The 21223-nt window shown below is 41.4% G+C and overlaps 2 protein-coding genes across 12 annotated transcripts; both read right to left on the reverse strand.

Annotated features, from left to right (window-relative positions):
* Positions 1–2930: 2930 nt before the first annotated feature.
* Positions 2931–11409, reverse strand: LOC9270017 (SAC3 family protein A). 11 transcript variants are annotated; one of them, XR_010741353.1, is made up of 15 exons: positions 11047–11409; positions 9718–10536; positions 8949–9146; positions 8712–8873; positions 8305–8403; positions 7923–8026; positions 7074–7236; positions 6430–6897; positions 6165–6305; positions 5883–5942; positions 5372–5428; positions 4789–4919; positions 4569–4702; positions 4253–4458; positions 2931–3537 (listed from the first exon to the last, which is right to left on the reverse strand). XR_010741353.1 is itself a non-coding variant. In XM_015784656.3 (15 exons), the coding sequence occupies exons 2-15, from the start codon at positions 10395–10397 to the stop codon at positions 3442–3444; spliced, it is 2508 nt and encodes an 835-aa protein (XP_015640142.1). In that variant the 5' UTR covers positions 10398–10536; positions 11047–11409; the 3' UTR covers positions 2931–3441. The 11 variants fall into 11 exon arrangements, 8 of the variants coding, with proteins under 8 accessions (XP_015640142.1, XP_066166584.1, XP_066166583.1 ...); XR_010741351.1 differs by having other exon boundaries at positions 7074–7239; XR_010741352.1 differs by having other exon boundaries at positions 5372–5438; positions 7074–7239.
* A 2688-nt stretch (positions 11410–14097) lies between these two features.
* On the reverse strand, positions 14098–14694 carry LOC4339029 (histone H4). Its single transcript, XM_015782511.3, has one exon. It carries the CDS (start codon positions 14579–14581, stop codon positions 14270–14272), a length of 312 nt encoding a protein of 103 aa, XP_015637997.1. The 5' UTR covers positions 14582–14694; the 3' UTR covers positions 14098–14269.
* Positions 14695–21223: the final 6529 nt, after the last annotated feature.

Below are 21223 nucleotides of genomic sequence, written 5' to 3' on the forward strand. Positions count from 1 at the left end.
AGTGGGTAATAAAACTGGCAGTTTCGAAAGATAAAGCGCTTGGGAGACATGGAGGTACTCAAGTGGAGCTTGATGTTTTTGCTGTAGATCCTAATCAGTGAAAATCTAAGACATCGATTGCAAATCTAATGGTTAGACTAATTTAGAGTGATGTGGCAAGCTGTGAGATGAGAGAATTAGAGTTAGTGGGGATGAATTGTATAGGTATATAGGATATAGGATGTCGTTAACTTTTAAACACATGTTTAACCATTCCTGTTAAAAAAAATTATGCAACTATCATTTATTTTGTTATGAGTTGTTTTATCACTAAAAGTATTTTAAATATGATTTATATCTTATGCATTTAATTTTTTTTAATAAAACGAATGGTCATATCGTGTGTCCAAAAAACAGCAGTATCATCTAATAAAAAAGGGACGTTGTAGTTTGAGATCTTCATGGTATCATGTGACCTCACATGACGAGGGGCAGGACAGCATCCCAAATTGAAATTAGAGTGAGCACTGCTGGTCTCAAGTTGGTCATGTGTGTAATGGATGGGACAACAGGGCAACTTGCTCGCTTGGTAGCACATCACTCTCCAGTCTTTTTTGCATGGATTGGTGCCAATTGAAAACAGCATTTGAAAATTATTAAGACCCTAACCACTATAATGACTACCAAAGTTGGTGGAAAAGGCATGGCAAGATCTCGTCGGTGAGCCCAATGATTCATCCCCAGTTAATTCTTTAGTTCGTGTGAGTTGTGTTGCCCGTATTGAAGGTAGTCTCCCTATACTGGCATATATTTCAGTCATTATAACCAGTACATTTGATAAGTATTATATTTGTTTTTTTTAAATAGATGATACCGTTAACTTTTGCACATACATGTGATCATTCATCTTATCAAAAATTTATATAATTATCATTTATTTTGTTGTGAGATATTTTATTACTAAAATATTTTAAATATGATTTATATCTTATGCATTTGCACATAATTTATAATAAGACGAAATGATCAAACGTGTGTTCAAAAGTTAATGCATTATCTATTAGAAAAACAGAGGAAATAGTAGTCAAGTATCTCTCCTCATGTTTTAAGTAACGTGAGCTCTACCACCAATGCATTTTTTTTCAGAGGACTACCAATGCTTCTGAAGATCTAAAATGTGCATAACCTAAGGCTCTGCTCCTTTTCGGCGTCGTTTCAGTCTCAGACACCAGCACGGTCGATGAGGCCAGTAAACTTCGTATCAATCCAACAATTTTCTCCAAAATTTACCACAGCTTACTTCCCATGCTTATAAATTCTGAAAAAAGAGAGAGAGGAATATGGTGTATACGAACGAACAGTTCAAACAGAATGTTCAGGTTTCGCTGCATGTCTGAAATTGTTACTTACCATAACACCACCATCCATGTATCCATAGTGCCATTCACGAAATCGCTGCCGGCTAAGGACAGCAGGTTGGTTGCCGGCAAATATAATGCAATTAGCCCAGTGGTTACCAACTAACGCCACAGGTTCTGGAATCTTTCAGTTCCACTGCAGCATTATTGTCGTTTGGTTGTCACGAAATCCGCTTTCTTTCGGTCTGCACCTAATTCTCCCTTTCCCTGTGCAGTGCAGTAGTACCGGATTTGCAAGGTGGTCGCCGTATTCTCCATTCGAGCCGGTCAAGCTCAGGACACCTGCTCTTCGTGCCACACAACCACAGGATGATGGCTTCGCTTCGCGTCGGCTCCTGGTTCCTCTGTCTTGGGTTCCGGTGGAGTCGTGGAGATGGCAAGGGCGGACGCAAGAAAAGAAAACCGGGTGGAGGTTAGTCGTTAGAGTTGTACTTCCTCCACTCAAAAGTGGTAGACTTATTTTAATTATTATTTTTAAATAAGTTGATCGTATTTGTAATCTTTATATATTCATTCAAGACTTAAATTAAAAGATAAATTAAACTTTCGATTAGACTCTAAATTGGTTGCATGCATGCATGCATGCATACACTCTAAATCTTTGTTACATACTCCCTCCGTATTTTAATGTATGACGCCATTGACTTTTTATCCAATGTTTAACCATTCGTCTTATTCAAAATTTTTGTACAAATATAAAAATATTTATGTCATGCTTAAAGAACATTTGATTATGAATCAAGTCACAATGAAATAAATGATAATTACACAATTTTTTTTAATAAAACGAACATTCAAACATTAAATAAAAAGTCAACGGCGTCATACATTAAAATATGGATGTAGTATCAGATTATTTTTTTCTTGATCTCAATGGCAAAAGTAATACGTGTAACTCTTTTGAATAAAGGAAGTACACTCAAATAGACATGGGAAACCCCACAGCGTAGAGATCAGGATATATGAATATAAATATGAGAAAAATAAAAATATGCTAGATCCGTCGTGTTTCTTTCTAACGCTGAAGATTAGCATAAATAAAAATCATATAAATTTTACGCTGCAAACTACTCATATCGAGGACCATATAACCAGTGGCGAAGCCAGAGACATTTTGCTAAAGAGCTAGTAATTTGTTATAGAAATTTTATCAATTCATTCAACAGCATAGAAAGTTAATAGAGCTTTTGTGGGCCAGGCGGTGGCTCCGCCCTAACATATAATGTCTGCAAACTCCTCAAGAAATTTGAGTACCATTAGACTTGGAGAATACGTTTCCCACAATGAGAGTAATAAACATGTTAGTACAAAACCCTATTATCTAACGGATAAGCTATATAAGTAATATATTGATTTTGTACATCAAAGACAAAATAAAACTTCAGAACCATAATACTGGATTATATGTCACGTGACAAAATCTATGTAGTTTATCTATGTAGTTTTATGTAACTTGGTTCAAAATAGGTGAGGTTTTTTTTTAAAAAAAAAGAAATAAAAGCTTAATCTCCTATGTATGAGTATTACACTGTATAAAAAAATCCCGGGGCTCACGTATTAGAAATATATTTTAGCTACAAATAGTTGGTGAAAATGGTATGTGTGAAGTGTGTTGTACAAACAAATGTACCATACATATTCACTCTCAAAATTTTGGTTTACACTTTACATGTATCTGGGATCTGGGTTACCAGAAGTTCATACATTTTCTGTGTTTCTGTGAGACCACAGGCCAGCGGCAAAGCTTTCTGCAGGCTTCTCGTTTTGGATGTGTTGTCCAGTATATGCCTCACCGTTGCATTGAGCATTGCAGTTGTTGCATCAGGTGCAAACACCCGGGAACAAGTTGAGCACTCAGTAGTCAGCACTCTCCTATTTGCTCCAACTCCAAAGCTCCGGAAGCATAATGCCCTTCATCTGCTGCTCCATTTCATTGAGCTCCATAACTGGCACGATGTGTACTGGAGACATTTGCAGTACATCACAGGCTCACAGATCGGCACAAACATACTGGACTTATCTATCATGGTTACAATTTTTGTCGCTATGTCCGCGCCAAAAAGTCATTAACTGCAAGTGAGGCATCACCATGTGCGACGGCATTCTCTGGCTCTGGCATGTAAAGTGTAGTAGTAGAAGCCTGCCAAGCAAAGAAAGGCACGAACATTACCAGATTATATTATAGAAATACGCTAAGGTCAATGGTTGACATTCGAGGAAAACATGTACACGTATAGCTATCGAATATACCAGGTAAATCACATATTTCAGCAAAACACCATAAGTATTCAATTAGTATGAAATGGACTCAATTTGTGAAATCATCCCTGCAAACTAATACAAGATTATCTGCATCTTTGCACAATCCAAATCAAGCAGATATTCAATTGGAGCTCTTATGTAGAATTAAAATAACTCGAGAAAGAGAATGATGGTACTAATTTAGGCTAGCTGAATGGCTTTGTGCATTTAGGGTGCAGCTGCTGGGATATTATTGTTCCATAGCCTAGACTAGATGAACACTCTTAGCTGGGACTAACACATTTACTCCCTCCGTTTCACAATGTAAGTCATTCTAGCATTTCCCATATTCATATTGGTGCTAATGAATCTAGACATATATATCTATCTAGATTCATTAGCATCAATATGAATGTGGGAAATGTTAGAATGACTTACATTGTGAAACGGAGGAAGTATCACTTAGCTGGGAGCCTGGGAAATAAGTCACCCATTTATATTTATATTATACCCTTCCACTGGTCGTGCAGACTGAAAATAAGTCACCCATTCATATCTATGCACTTGCTGTCCTATGATGATCATTACAATGTTCTAAGAGAGATTAGTAGTACCTTCGTGTCTAATTGCAAGTCTCTGCTGTTGTCTATTGAAAGAATAGCACCATGAGCTTTTAACCACATTTCACACTCTTCTGATGCTTCACTATCAATTCTTGAGAATCCCAAAATTTGTGCAACATATCCCACTGGTATAGTCGGGCGATATGATTTAGACATGCATTTTACAGCCTCAAAACGCATTCGCTCCACATATAGATCTGTCAAAGTGATCCTCAACAGACATCAATTTTTTCATGAATACAGAATAGATTTTTTAGCCAAATACAGAAGCACATTGAATTGATACAGATAGTATTTAGTCCTTTACCCATGAGGCAAGAATTCAAGTTCGGTGCCTGCTTGTATAGTTTGAAAAATAGGACATAGTTTCCAGATGAAACAGCAGAATGAACTGCAAGGGCATGCTTGACAGCTTCATCTTGTTTGGCTTGTTTCGATAACCTGAAAATAATGAGTATGTCAAACGTGGTCAGTTTAAGAACAAAAACTGGTCAATATTCTGCCAGTGTACTAGTATAAAATAGTACCTTGCCAATGATGACAGCAAGTCTCGTTTATTATTAGAGTGCAACATGACACAGAGTAAATTGTACGCAGAGAATTCAAAGTAACAGCCCTTGATTCCCTCTGCATATAGCCTCTTCAGTTGTGACTGGCACTGCAAGAGATGTTGCGTGCATAAACAGTTAGAACTACAATACCCATGCATCACTTAACATTTTTTTTTTTTTGCACAAAGATTGCAAACATAAATTTTCTAATTTACAAATGTAGTTGCAGTTTCCAATGACAATCAACTTTCGTGAAACAGCAGTACCGTTACGGGCTTATGGCCCCAAGGACTAGTCTTTGGTACTGTTCACACGTTTTACTGTGGCACCATGAGGATTAATTTTCTATAGATATAGGATTAGATTTATTAGTATCATCTATTCCATAAGAATATTGAAGATAATTTTCTTAGGGTTTAAGTTATCCTATTATATAAGGATGCATTCTTGTCTCTTTTCGTTACACGATGATAAAATCCAAAGTAAAACTAAGCTTCAGAGCCTCTCTAGCTTATAGGTAGAAGCCATGTTGGCGGCTAGATGAAGGTCAGTGCTCTACCTTTGGTCTTCAAAAGCCTATCCGAAGCTAATCCATATCAATACTCCACATGGTAATCTGAAGCTCCCTCCAGTCAAAAATAAGTGTCGTTTTAGAACCCGTGAAGTCAACAGAAGTTAACTTTTGAAAAAAAAACTATTGTTTAGAATATATGTTTTGGGTATACGAAAATGATAAAAGCTTTCATGATATTACACTATGCGACTATTATTGGATTCATTTATGCAAAAGAATTAAGCCGTTAAAGTTATGCATTATTGACCTTGAAAATTCTAAAATGGTACTACTTTACTAATTTGTGACTAGAGGGAGTAGTAAGTGGGACCAAACTTGGGATTGTCAGTGTCAGCCCACCGATAGAAAATTACTTGACCTCTATTTTCTTTATGCATGTTATCTAACTAAACATGAAGATGAAGTTGCAAAACTATGTCCTGCAACAGAAATATTGAGCATATGCACAAACACAATTATTTGATATCCCAAGAGAATAAACTATAACAAAGCATACCTGGTTATATTCAGGTAGGTCACCTGCCTGCATTGCTAAACGTGCATGAGTTTCATAAACCTGAAATAACAAACCTAAAGGTTAGAAGCACTAGTGGCATAACTGAAGTCCTGGTGCACAGCATTTACAAATATTTTCTTATGGTCAGTAATAGTAACTGGCAGCATAACTAATATGATATTGATATCTTGACAGAAGTAACTTATAAAGGAACTGCAGTTTTCTAGTTGCTAACACATTGTGGTAAGCACAATAGGATCATGATTCATGAGAAGAGGATACCTTGACAGTAAGTTCATTCTGGATTCTCTGAACTGTGAGATCTTGGCGAATAGACTTCAGTTGATCACATTTATAAAGATAATTCTTTTGAGATGTTTCAACCATGGAAAGGGCCTTCTCCAAGACATGCTCCGGTCTTACCTGCCAAGCATTATTCAGATAAGGAGAAGAAACAGTAGATATGATCAAATTGCAAAAGAAAAAAGATTTGCTATTGATGCTTTTCAATTAAGAATCCAGGACAACAGTTGGTGGGTTTTATTACTGTGGCAGGATCAGGTGCTGATGTAAGCCGGAGATATCGTTTCTCAATTTCTTGGCATGTCCCCTTTACTGTCAATGCATCCCAATCCATATCCTCCACAGCCAAGGTAGTGCCATCTTCACAGCTTCTGGCAAGAAGAGCTGAAACAGCTCTTCGTGCATGTATATTAGCCATTACATCTTTACTTGCTGCAGAATTCCTCGATTTAGATGATGAATTCTGGTTCTTCTCAAAACGCTTTGACCTATGCTCCCTGCGCTTCTTCTCCTCAGGTGAATTTGCTAGTGCGGTTGCACTGGCATAATATTTGGTTAGATCCTGCTCCTTATCACTATCACTTGAAGCATTTCCATTTTGCATTTGATCTGAGTAACTGCTGATCTTTTGCTTCTTGGCAGGCCGCTGACTGACTTTGTTTGCAGTCGCATGATGAGACTGGAAAAATTTTCTGGAATCCCAGTTATTACTCTGCATGGCATTCATTCAAATATTTCAAATACTAAGTAGAGCAATAACACAGGTATTTGATATTGGCAATTCAGAAATGGAAAGCCATACATGTAGTTAAAATATGGAAATCTGTTCCTCTTGTACATTGACTGATTAGTATGAGATTTTGCAAGAGTTCACATGCCGGTTCTTACCATTCTGTTTTTGGCTTCCAAATTATTGTGGGTGGTACCATTCACCAACCCTTTTACCGGTTCCACCTTATCTGTAACCTTTTCCTCCACAACAGGCTCCCACCTACTTTTTTGGCGTCTCCTATTGGTAGATGTCGACAAGGAGGGACTTGAATTGTTTGCACTGCTATATGGAAAACAAATAGCAAAAAGTTAATTCAGAAATATGTGATTCTGCATAGCACAGAAGCAGCAATGAGCCAATGACTCAAAACTTTCTTTAGTGAAAGGAAGGAATCCTAATTTTGCCTACAACACGAATTTGGGCATAGTAGTTTGTGGCAAAATTAGATGGATCACTTTTAACCCAGTATCTATGTAATGCAAACATTTGATTAAGTATATGAATAGTTCTGCACCCAAAAACCAATTCCCAATAATCACATCTTAATTATTTTCTAGGGTTATCATGGTTAGAAATCGGAGGAAGGGTATAGGATTTTAAATATTCTTCATGAAATGATACATCCATGATTCCACCATATACTGCCCAATAAGATTAACATATGTCCAAGACAGTTGAGACATATCCAATTATATAAATCTGAAGGCATCTTACTATTATTATAGATAAATTATTTTTTTGCGATATTTGCTTAGATCATAACACTTCTGATATAAATTACCCAGAAGATAACACTGTTAAGAAGGTGTAAGCTGGAATTTTCATTCATTGCATGGTGCTGGTTGCCCGAAAGTATAATTCTATAGCAACATAAGTCCAAAACAACAGATAAAAAATATCAGTCAACGTAGTTAAGTACTCAAAACACTACATTATCACTGTCCAGAGAATCCAGAAGCACAAACCTTGTTTCTGGAATGGTTGCAACATTTTGTACCAAAGGAAGCAGTGGCTCAGTGTCCCAATTCTTAGTAAGAAGGGTTCCATCAGCAATGGCGCTGTTTTTTATCTGATATTATATTAGGAAGATAACAAGACTGAGATACAGAGTCAACGAATTTACATCATTCTAAATTGACGTAAAAGAACCACAAAATAAACAAAGGAAAACATATGAATGAAGCACCACATCAATCGCTGGCCCAATAACTGGAGTGAATTCAACTAGAAAACTGTGATCAGCCATTTGTTGTGAATGGCAAATTGGCAACAGCCACGATGCCAATCTTTTTTACAACAAAATGCTGGCAACTAACAAAACGCCAAAACAATATAACAGAGATTTACCTCTTCTATCATACTCTGGCAAGCAGCCTTCTGGGCCTCATCCTTGCAACAGTTGAGATTCCTCGTAGCATAATTATGTAATGAAAAAGGGAGTGATCTCTAAACATGAGAATAGAAAAGTAGGTGGTGAATATGCAAGTACCAATATCTTCCTTGATTAAGTATAAGCATAATACGTGCTAACTTTTTGCGCTGGTTTTCCAAGGAATAAGCCAATGCATTCTCATAGACATCGAACGAATTTAAATATCATGAGTTTGAACTAACAAACTAATATATAATTTAATGAATCATTTTATATGCCAATAGCTCCCCAAATAGTCATTTTCCATATGAGCAAAAAAAATAGCCTTAGAAAGTTAGAACATCATGTGCCAGAAATGAAGAAAAGAAGAGCAGAAAATTACAGCATCATTCTTCACCATGGAAACACTAACATAAGCAGGCTTCTTTGACAAATCAGCACCTAAAATTTTCTTCTCGCTCTTTGGTATTACCATAGAAAAACCTGGAGCAATTCGAGGAACCTGCATTTTGTTTTCACTTGAATTTTCGGTTGCAATAAAAACCTGCCAATTTGGGTGTAAATTTTCAGATACATGGTCGACTGAGTAAATATTTGAGTTTGGACCGTTTGAACCTACAGTATTTTGTTGATCGCCATGATTGCTTTGCTGAACGGGGTTCAAATTCACAGTGCTCTGTGGGCAGGCTGGTGTCTGGCTGGCATAATGGTTTTGAGACCTTGGGTTACCTGCTACCTGGCCAGCATACTGGTTTTCCAACACCGGAGCGTGCGCCTGGTTGATATATTGATCTTGAGGCCCTGGACCACCTGAAGCCTGTAGGTAGATGAAATTTAGATATAATTATTTTCTATTCTCATGATGAAACAATCTATGTAGCGAGCTAAAGAACACAAGAAAATTGCCACAAGTCAAACAAGACAGAAAAGACATGACACTTCAAGACCTACAAGCAACAAAAAACCTTCATACGGTACAGATGATTTTCTTAGTATGCAATGTGCTATAAACTTCTCCATGCAAACACAAAGAGAAGTGCTAGTGCCAACCAAATCTACATGAACAAAGTACGGAAACAATCATCATGCATTCTGATGTTCCATATCGTAAAGAGCGTGTTTATAGCCCACGAAACTCATCGAAAAGAATGCTGCACCCAGATGCACAGCAAGCGGAGGAAGTTGAATTTGAGATAAGCTGACTAGGCATAACACATATGCAACACAAAATAAGTAAACACCATCTGTTGATCGAAAAAAAGAAATGATTGTCCCAAAATAGCAACATAACCAGATAGCTTAAAACCCATGATCAATAAATGTCCAGGGTGTGACCAAGAAGGCTATGTACAATTAGTAGCGATATACATAGAAAGGAAGGAATATACCTGAATAGGAGGCGCAATAGAAGAACTTGAATTACTTTTCCATGATGTAGTTCCTGGAGGAGGTGGCTGGATACTGGGATAGGAGTAGCTAGAAGTAGTGTTAACAATTGAGTTACTGTTCCCGACTGGATCACCAGCAGGATTTGGCACGGTGTGATTGTAATAGTATGGCCATTGGTTGTACTGCTGTTGGTATGAGAAAGAATTGGTAGGCACTGAAATGGAATGCTGTACTGTGTTGGTATTGGATGACGGGTAGTTCTGATATGACTGAGCATAATTATTTTCAAAGCTTCCACCATTCCAGGTGCTGTTCTGATAATAGCTATTGCTAGTTCCATATCCTGGAGCAGTCTGATGACCACCAGCATTGTAATATGTGTTACTTGTGGGACCAACGTAAGACTCTGAATTCTGAAATGAAGTAAGAGGCTGATGAGCTGCACCTGAATGTTGATTTGTTCCTCCTTGCTGGACAGAAGAACCATTTGTAGTTTGTGGGTAACTATAATAATAGTTTGCATATTCTGCAGCAGTGTACCCATGTTGAAGTGAACTTGAGTAAGGCATGTGAGAATGAGTCGCATTTTCTGTGCCCATAGTTGGCTGAGCATTATGAGGTGCACTGCTTGCCACACTCTGATTGTCTCCCGAAACCGAAACATCCCTTTGTGGATCATAGTAAACTGTATCTTGGCTTTGATTGTTCACTGGATAGCTCCACGGGACTGTAGCTGCCCCAGTTGAAGAGGACCATGAATGATGCCCTAAAGCTAAAGGTGGATAAGTAGATGGATTTGTCTGCCCCACAATGCTGACCTGCCATTAGCAAATAAAGGGGTCATGAACTCATGATCATTTATATAATGGCATAATGCACATAGCAACTTAGTTACAAAAGCCATGACCAAAAGATTCATCCTCACTGCAGCTTTAACCATTTCAGTAATTCATTGGCAAAATGCTTTAAGTCAGTACTATATTGCAACTAGAATGATTCGTACAACTAGGCTTCCATACAACCATAGATTCTCAGAATTAACATGTAGTTCTACGCATAGCAAAGACGTTCAAATCCGATCAAACTTCTGCTCTAATTTTTCTTTGCAAAAATTCAACGAAGCCACCTTGCATGAATAGTTTAGTTCCCTTGGCTAAATTTTACTTCTACCAATCACCCACATCCTCAAATTAGCTTAAGTTTGGTACAGTAATTAGCATAATATCAAATTCGTTGCATCCTAAATAGACACTAAATAAACGATCACATATTCAAAAAAAAAACAAATTCAAAAATCAATAGAACATCAGACGAGGCGCGTCATCTACCTCGGCAGGAGCGGCATCGGATCCAGCAGCCACCACCCCGGCGCCGTGGCTCGCCATCATTCCTCCCCCTCCCGGAGCTCCAACCCTAGCGAACCGGTCAACCGCCCGCCGCCACGCCAACGCAACGCAACGCACAACCGAACCGAGCTAGCGACCTCGATTCGTCGAGAGCGAGGCGAGAAGCCGATCGATCGGGGGGAGAGCAGCCGCACGCGAACGAATCGAAACCCTTAGGCAAAGGCGCGGTGGATTCAGGGAGGATTGGAATCGCGCGTGAGGTTTTTTTTTTTGTGTGTGTGTGTGTGGGAAGATGCGGGAAGCGAGAGGAGAGGCGGAGATGTTGCCAGCTACGGAAAGGAGGACGATTTTTTTTCGCCTTTTTGATTCCTTTTTTTACCGCGTCGCGTCGCTTTGCGGTTTGGTCGGGTGGTGTCGTCACTAGTGAGGAGGAGGCGGCGGAGGAGAGAGAAGGGGACGGTGAGATGCGTTCATGGGCCGTTAGATTTGAGCCCATGGGCCATAAATGATTGGTGGGCCCAGCCCATTTGGACCCAACTTCTCCACAAAAAAAAACGGCTGTTCTTTTTGTTTATGTTTTGAAGCTATTCCATTAATCTCTGCCACTAATGTTGATATGATTTCAAGTGAATTCCTGTGACTCTGAGCAATGCTATGCCATTTTCAGAAATTGCAATTGAGAGTGATGTGCAAGAGCCAACTGCCAAGTGCAGCGTCAGTGCGTCACACTCACTCACTGTTGTTAAAATTTTCCTGCGGAGGTCTGTTGAAACTAAAGCTCAGATGAAATTTCCTGAAACTATCCGGATTTCAGGCTAATTCAACTGCTAGAACCAACTGAAACAAAAGCACAAATGAATTTGCTGAAGGAATACAAATGCAACTGCAGTAACAGAAATATACAAACAAAAGCACAGATGAATTTGCTGAAGGAACCCAAAGGCTACTGCAGTAACAGAAATATGAAGTCCGAAATATTAAACGAATTGGATCTATCGTCAAATTAAAGCGACTCAGACACCGTTTGACATTATGCAAATTCGCTGTTCTTATTCTTGGTCAACGATGGTCAAATCAATACTACTCCCTCCATTCCAAATTGATCTACATATAATTTTTTTGAGGTTATTCCTAAATGATCTACATATTTGTGTTCATTCATTAGGTCTATTCGTTATTTGTGCATTGGAGTAAATAGACATTGATACATGCATCCATGCACACAAGCATTTATAACCCACATGCAATATTTTAATTTGCTATTGGCTAGAAAATAGTGGGGATGGTGCATGCATTGAGTTTATTGCTAGAGTAAATATAGAATGAGAGAGTTATTAGCTTTTTTTTTGTCTTGGTGTACCTATGGAATATGTAGATTAATTTGGAATGGGGGGAGTATATCGAACTGCAATGTAGCTAGATATCAACCACTTGTTGGAATTAATGAATGGGCCTTAGCCCACTCGAAAATTAATTCTTTGGAAAATCACAAAAGCCCGCCTCATGGGATGGCATGCATGTGGAGTTTAGTACCACATTGCTTATTCTAGGAGATGGGGACCTCCTTAAAAGGGAGGATGCCCTCCTAGCTACTTGAAGCATGTGTGGTGGAGAGAAGAGAGGAGAACACACGCGCGTGCTCGCTCGCCTCGCCTGACAGGGCAGGGCAGGCGGCGCGCGTGCACGACGTACGCGTCGAATGGTCCGCCAAAATTGGTTCCTCACCTTGCGCTCCTTTTGCAGTTTTGTTTTGCTGCAAATTCGGATTCGTTTTTGTTTTGGAAACGTTCCGAAAAATCTGGTGCATGCAAACGGCGTGGAGTCCGGATAAGTTACGCGTGGAGTGAAGATCGTGCGGGCGCCCTGATCAAGCGACCCTTCTCTATATAAACCGACCCGCCGTCTTCTCGCAACACACGTGTTTTGCCGTAAATTCGGATTCGTTTTTGTTTTGGAAACGTTCCGAAAAATCCGGTGCGTGCAAACGGCGTGGAGTCCGAATAAGTTACGCGTGGAGTGAAGATCGTGCGGGCGCCCTAATCAAGCAACCCTTCTCTATATAAACCGACCCGCCGTCTTCACGCAACACACGCGAAATCAATCTAGGGTTTGCCTCCTACTCTGTACTACACCGTCGCTCGTAGACTACTCCATCCCGCTCGCCGGCGTGCACCGGCGATTGGGAGACGTGGAGTCCGGATAAGTTACGCGTGGAGTGAAGATCGTGCGGGCGCCCTGATCAAGCGACTCTTCTCTATATAAACCGACCCGCCGTCTTCACGCAACACACGCGTTTTGCTGCAAATTCGGATTCATTTTTGTTTTGGAAACGTTCCGAAAAATCCGGTGCGTGCAAACGGCGTGGAGTCCGGATAAGTTACGCGTGGAGTGAAGATCATGCGGGCGCCCTGATCAAGCGACTCTTCTCTATATAAACCGACTCGCCGTCTTCACGCAACACACGCGAAATCAATCTAGGGTTTGCCTCCTACTCTATACTGCGCCGTCGCTCATAGACTACTCCATCCCGCTCGCCAGCGTGCACCGGCGATTGGGAGAGCAGGTCTCCGGAACCTCTGCCTTCGACGTCCTGCACCGGGAGAAGGCGGCAATAAGGTTTTTGGGAAGCGTTTCGCGCGACTGCTCCCTGTTCGTTCGCGACGGCTCGCCTTCCTCTTCGCTCACGTGCTTCGTGCCTTCGTAGACGCCTGCGAAAAGTTTCGACCGAGCAGCCGGTCTTTCCACCACCTCGGTACGTGTTCAATATGTTGCGTATATTTGATCTGTTCATGTTATACTGTATAGTTTCCATGTGTAGATCTAATGATGCGTTCATGCTAATTTTCATCTATAATGTCATGATTTATTTATGGAATAAATTAAATCATTATATGCCTATAATCTCAACACCACTAACCTATATCGAACTCAGCCTCAAAGTTAACCAAATCGCATTAACCCAAAACGCGAAGGCCTAGTAGAATAATCGTGCAGCACAAGGACGAACACAAATTGCACATCAACAAGAGGACAGATCCATAACATTGGCCCTGAAACATGTTTCAATTCAAATCCCAGGTGCAAACATCATCTGCTTCACAGTTTCATGATTCAGGTAAACCCTACAAAACTAAACGGCGAACTGAACAAGGTGGATTCCACGGCCAGACAACATGGGAGAGATGGGGGATGGAGGCACGATCGATCAGCCGCCGAAGCCGTAGAGGGTGCGGCCCTGGCGCTTGAGCGCGTAGACGACGTCCATGGCGGTGACGGTCTTGCGGCGGGCGTGCTCGGTGTAGGTGACGGCGTCGCGGATGACGTTCTCGAGGAAGATCTTGAGCACGCCGCGGGTCTCCTCGTAGATGAGCCCGGAGATGCGCTTCACGCCGCCCCTCCTCGCCAGCCTCCGGATCGCCGGCTTGGTGATCCCCTGGATGTTGTCGCGGAGCACCTTCCGGTGACGCTTGGCGCCGCCCTTGCCGAGCCCCTTGCCTCCCTTGCCGCGCCCCGACATGGCCGCCGACGACGACGATTCCGGTGGCTCGCCGCACGAGAGAGAGAGAGAGAGAGAGAGGAACGAGAGGAAATGGAGGAGGAGAAGAAGCGGTGGTGATTGGAGTGGGATTTGGGGGAAGAAAGGGGAGGGGGTTTTAAAAGGGGACGAGAGGATGGAGTGGGGAGGTGGCTGCCGTTGGATGGGTAGGGAGTGGACGGTTGGGATCTGGATGGCGAGAGGAGACGCGAATCGCTGACGTGGCGTGAGGCGCGGATCGGTGATTTGGCGGGACAGGTGCGAAATTTCGTACGGGAGGCGCCAGTTTTATTTTTCAGGCTGCCGCGTGGCGCGGTATTTGGAGTTTCGAAGTTTGCACCGGAAGGCCATTTTTGGCACAGCTCTAGCTTCAGCCCAGTCAAACAGTTTCAGCTCCACCAAAACTGGGAGTGGAGCTGGGTGAAGCTCTCTCACAAAATAAACTAGAGTTGTGGACTCCACTCCAAATCCACCTCCTGGAGTTAAATTTAGGAGTTTGAGCTGTACCAAACAGGCCCGAAATTTCGTACTCCCTCCGTATACTCCACCGACTTGGATCAAAGTCAAATTGCTTTAAGTTTAACAAAGTTTATAAAAAAAGAGTAACATTTTCAATCCAAGACAAATTTATTATGAAAATATATTTAATTATTGATTTGATTAAATTAATTTAGTATTATAAACATTCCTATATTTATCTATAAACTTAGTCAAACTTGAAGCAGTTTTACTTTGACCAAAATCAAAATGTCTTATAACCTGAAGTAACCATTTATATCCCTTTAGAATTCATCCCAAAATATAACAATTTTTCCACCTATTTTTTCTTAACTAATCATAATATTTTACCATTTAAATTCTTCACCTATTTTCTCTTTTCAAGCAAACACGTTCATCTCGTATTTAATTACACCTACTTTCTTAATACTCCTGTCTAATTCTAAAAAGATGAACCAGTCGTAATTATAGCTCATTTTCAAAATGTACGATGTCGTTAATTTTTTGCACAATATATGACCATTCGTTTTATTCAAAAATTTAATATAAATATGTAAAAAGTATAAGTTAAGATTATTTTTTTAATTGATATTAAAACAAGTCGGAACAAAATAAATGATATCCATATAATTTTTTTAGTACAAATGGTTAAAATTTATGAAAAAGTCAATGGCGTCATACATTTTAAAATGGATGAAGTACATGAAAAAAAAAGGTGTTGTGTTGTTTTACTCAACAAAGTAACTTTCTGTTCAGTTGAGGGTTAAGATAAAGAATATTTTCCCACTGCGAGGAAAAAGATAAAAGATATTTGCTCTCTTGCCACAATTCACATTTCACCTGGCTACTTATATAAGCAAGATATATTTTACTCGTGGAATGACAGTTGATTTAGGGTTCTTTCAGTTTGGAGGGAAATCGATTACTTAGAATTAATTACTATTAGTGTCATTCGGTTCATAATAATGTAGGTATAGGAAAGCTAAAGGAAAATTTCCTTTGGTACGAGTTGTAATGAGAAAACATAGAAAAAAATTTATCCACACAAACATCTTGGAAAATTTCTATGAATTGAAGTGTGTATGTATTTATATTCCTCCATTCTTCCTATTTATATGTGTTTAAATTCCTCCAAAACAAACAAGCCCTTATAAAGAAATCTCGAAATGCTTGTTCACTTTCTAGGAGTACAGTGCAAGTTAATTTCGTGCAAGCCCATCTCTGCACACATACGAGCTATGCGACCGTATAGATCCCTAAAATTAGGGGCCCAAAATATGTGTTTCAATTTAAATCAAAATATTCCGATATATTTAGGATTGTGTATTCCTTTTTTTTTCAAATTTATCTATTTCTCTCCACTAAATAGGATTAACCGAGTTGTTTTTCTCAACTCCGGTAAGTGTTCAATAATAATCATGGGCTACATCAAAGGAAAGAACTATATTTAGCGACGACGATATGAACGTGCGTTCTAATTCTAAACAATAACGATTCCATTTTTTCATGGAAAAAGTACGAATTACCCCCTGAACCATAAAACCGGACATTCTTCACCCCCAACTAGGCAAACCGGACGAATTACCCCCCTCGACTGAATCCGCAGGTGGTTTTGGTCTACGTGGCGTACACGTGGCAGTCCAGTCAGCAATTTTTTTCTAAAAAAATTGTGGGACCCTCCTGTCAGTGTCATACCTCTCCTTCCTCTCTCTATCTTCACTCTCTCTCTCTCTCTCACGGGCATCACAAGGGCGAGAGGTGGGCGGTGGCGTGAGGGCGGTGGATGGAGGCGCGCAGGGGCGGGCGGCGAGCGGCGGCGCGGGGACGTGCGGCGCTGGCGGAGGCTGACTAGCTACTGATTTCTAGGCGAGGTCGGCGCCGCCGAGGACGAGCGGCACGCCGGCGACCGCGGAGGCGAGGGCGGTGACCAGGGCGACTGCAGTGGGCGGGGCCATGCCGCCTCCCGCTCGCCCGCCACGCTAGCCTCGCCCACCCAGCTGCGCCCGCCCCCTCGTGCTGCCGTCCACGGCCATCCCCGCGCGCCCCACAGCGTGCGACGGGCGAGGCGGGGGCGCTGCGGGCGGGCGGATCTGAGGGACACCCGCCGCCGCGCTCGCCTCCTCCGCCGCCGCTCGCCACCCAGCCATCGCTCGCTCCCGCCCCCTGCGCCGCCCTTCCTCGCTGCTGCCTCGCTGCAGCCGCCGCCGCCGCCAGATGCAGACGGCGACGCGCTGGCGCATGAGGATGGAGGAACGGAGCATGGGTGTCCTCCTTGGCCACGACGGCGACACCGACGCGGAGGCCGTCTCGGCGGCACCTTCCTCGGTAGCCACGACCGCCGCCGTGGCGGCCGACATGGCGAAGCTCCCCTCCATCGTGGCGGCCGACGCGACGAAGCTCCCATCCCTCGCCGCCGCCTCACCTCATATCCCGCCACCGCTCCGTGTCGCCCCTTGCGCCGCCCTTCCTCACTGCCGCGCTCGCCTCGCCACAGCCGCTGCCGCCGCCAGATGCAGACGGCGACGCGCTGGTGCACGGGGATGGCGGCTGACACGGCGAAGCTCCCCTCCTTCCTCGCCGCCGCCTCGCCTCATCCCCTGCCACCGCCGCCGCCGCCGCTCCGTGTCGCCACCTGCGCCGCCCTTCCTCGCTGCTGCCTCGCCTCCTCCGCCGCCTGCCGCCGTGGTGCCGTGCGCGTTCAGAGAGTGAGAGGAGAGAGAGAGGAAGTGTGAGAGAGAGAGGAGAGAGAGAGAGGGGGGAATAGTGTTATAGGGGTATGACAGGTGGGTCCCACATTTTTTTAATAACTAAAATGCCGTCTGGACTGCCACGCGTATGCGACGTAGACCAAAACCACCGCGGATTGGATCGAGGGGGTAATTCGTCCGGTTTGCATAGTTCGGGGTAAAGAATATCCGGTTTTATGGTTCAGGGGTGTAATTCGGACGACCGTGATAGTTAGGGAGGGGTAATCCGTACTTTTTCCTTTTTTCATTTAGTTAGAAAAACTAAATTGCTACAATGATTTTTCAGTTGTTTGGTCGAATCACCATATATATGTAGGTGGGCGGCGGACCAAGCGGTTATGATTGCCGTGACCAGTGAGGCGTCCTCCCCGCAGCTCTCTGGTGGGTGCGGCCTCCGTTCGTCTGAGTGACGATGGCACAATGGTGGGGTGACAAGGGCTTAGTGTCTCGGCAGCTGTGGTTGCCCTCCTCGGTGGAGTAGAAGAGCCTTGCACGTCCCAGTGTGGATCTGCAACGGAAACCAAATGAGCCAGTGGTCACCGGAGAGGAGGAAGAAGCTCAATCTAGACTGGTGCATTTTTTTTCGATGTTTCAACCAATGTATCTTTGATGTTTCTTTGGGTTGGATCGAAATGTTGCATTGGATAGTTTGATATTGTTTCATCGATCTGTGCATATCCCTTGATATTTTAACGGTTGAAGCTTGATGTTTTGTTTGTTGGATCGAATTGTTTCAATCATGATTCACCTATGTTTCAGCATTTAATAGATTGAAACATTTTTTTTATTTAACGGTGAAACATTGTTCGACTAAGAGTGACAAGACACTTGATTTTTGATGAAAAATCAGATGCCCGATTTGTAGTCTCCTCCACAGGACTCTTCTCTAAAGTCAAGACTATATGTGAAAAGAGTACTTTGTGAACAAGCACACGCACGTCCGCCTCATCGTTTCGCTTATTCGAATAATAATTTATGAATAAGACTTTTATATACGTGTTCTTAGCAATCTAAAAGCAAAGACTGAAAAATAAACTTCGATATAAAAAAACCCAAAATCAACTCCAAATTTAAGATTGAAATTTTAATTTTTGGGTGATAAGCATAAGCATAAGCGAAAAGATAAGGCCGATCAATCACGCAAAATAACCCCCCATGTTAATTTTCGAGTTTTCTTCTCCAAAAAATCTTCTGCATTCCCTTTCTTAGTTACTGATTTTGTGCTTTAGTTTTAAACACATGATGATCTCATCAAGAGTATATTTCATGACATGCACCTATATGAGATATGTAGAACACATTTTTCTCTGACTTTTGCATGTTTTGAATCTACTTTCCACTTTTTGGCTAGTTTAAGCCAATAAGCCCAATAGAAAGTTTACACATTATTTTTCTTTTATGAAATTATTATTTTTATTTTGCTTGAAAATTTTCCACATAAAGTTTCTCTGTCGAAAGTTTACAGGTAGAAAGTTCACATATGTAAAATTTCTATATATAAAGTTTTTAGGAATAAATGTCTATATTTGGCCACCGAGACACGTATGTGGGCTAGGGGCCTCTAATCAGGAAAGGAAAAAAAGTTTAAATGGGTTAAGAACAAGTGGGGCCATTTGCATTGAACCCGTGGACTTTGAGATAGATGGGCTCGACAATCTGGATGAAACTTTTCCCAAAAATTAACAATTATTTGGTTATGTTGCTCAACTTGAGAACATCAGCAAGCAGCAAAGGTCGAATTCAACATGAATAAATTGGTTTTCAACTAAATTGTTTGTTTCAATTTGAATTTCAAATAAATGGTACATATGTCACTCTTAACGACCAAATTTGGTAATATCAGTATCGGAGATGAAGATTAGATTGAAGCGGGGTCGAAGATGAAGATTGTCGCGGAAACAGAGTAAAAATCGGCTGAAGTCCGGATCGGCTACGATTGGATCGGCTGAGTTGGAGTCAGATTTGGTTAGGTGATGCAGCCGATTCCAACAATACGACTTGGTGTACGACATCGGGTTGGGTTGAGGTGCTTCAAGATAATTGCCACGCATGGATAGAGTCCTGGGAAGGCAATTGTATCTATTAGTTAGGATATTTTATGTAATTTCCTTATAGATATGCTTGGGCAAAAGTCTGCCGTAAAGACTTGTGGTATCTTAGAGTTTGTTAGAGATAATAGTCGTGTCCGGTATGGACATATCTTGTAATTCTCGGGTATAAATAGACCCCGAGCCCTATGTAATTAAAAACACACACACGTTCAATACAATTTCGGCGCATCGCCACCTTTTTGCTTTAGTTTTATTTCGACGAGTTCTTACTTTCGGGTTGAGCTGTATCGTTTCGATCTTCAACAAGAGGTAAAACTTGTTATGATGGCTTGTGTTATCGGGATTAGTGCTTCCATCTTTATGATACTCTAATCTTGTTTACGTAATTCGTCGAGTTATCATATATCGTACATAATCTCTGGCAATATCACTATCTAACCTACAATCGGCTAACATCTGCTAGTAGAGGGCAGCCGATTAGGTTAGATTTTGATGTTGATTTAGATTATATAAGATATCCACCACTCTATGAAACTTCCAGCGGCTTGATTGTCTAGATATTGTTCTTCTTTTCATACTTAATGCTGCATCAGTTGAGTTTGATCTATTAAGTCGTGTTTAGAATATCAATCTCTAGCCTGCCTTCTGGTTGCCGATTAGGGTAGTATCGGAGTTTCAGCCGATCTTATCTGATTTAACCATATTCGCTCTATATGCTTCAGTGACATGTTAAATCCGCCCTTTATGTCAAGATCTTATTGCATTTAAGTATATTAAGCTTTTGTTTGATATATTATACTTGTTTTAATATCCTGATATAGAGTAGTATCGAAGTATTAGCCGATACATGCTAGATCTATATGATCGGCTATGCTATAAACATATATAGTCCTGTTATTAATATATATTTCGATCCAAGTGATTTATATTGTCTTGGCATGGCGACCGATCTATCCCAATCACTTGATTTAAATATATATCGATATAAGAACTATATATTGGTAATATCTACAGCCGATCGAGTAGGTTTAAGTCTTTATTATCTATTTATAGTCGCCGATCGATTCACATATGACATCGGCTCAAAGATAAATGATATGTCATCGACACTTAGCCGATCGGCTATCATTTATAGATTTAACCGCGATCTCTCTGTTTCTATTTCTTGTTGATTGCAGGATCAATTCAATTGGCACGCTAACACACCCGAAGGCGAGCTTTGAACCTGTACTCTCCCAGGCCTCGTGTTTGACGTCAACAGTCGCGGTAAACAAAATGATGGTAATCCTGTTGCTCATACTACTATCGTACTAACTGAATAGAGACAT

This window comes from Oryza sativa, chromosome 5 (assembly GCF_034140825.1).
Source record: "Oryza sativa Japonica Group chromosome 5, ASM3414082v1".
In the NCBI taxonomy this organism is placed as follows: Eukaryota; Viridiplantae; Streptophyta; class Magnoliopsida; order Poales; family Poaceae; genus Oryza; species Oryza sativa.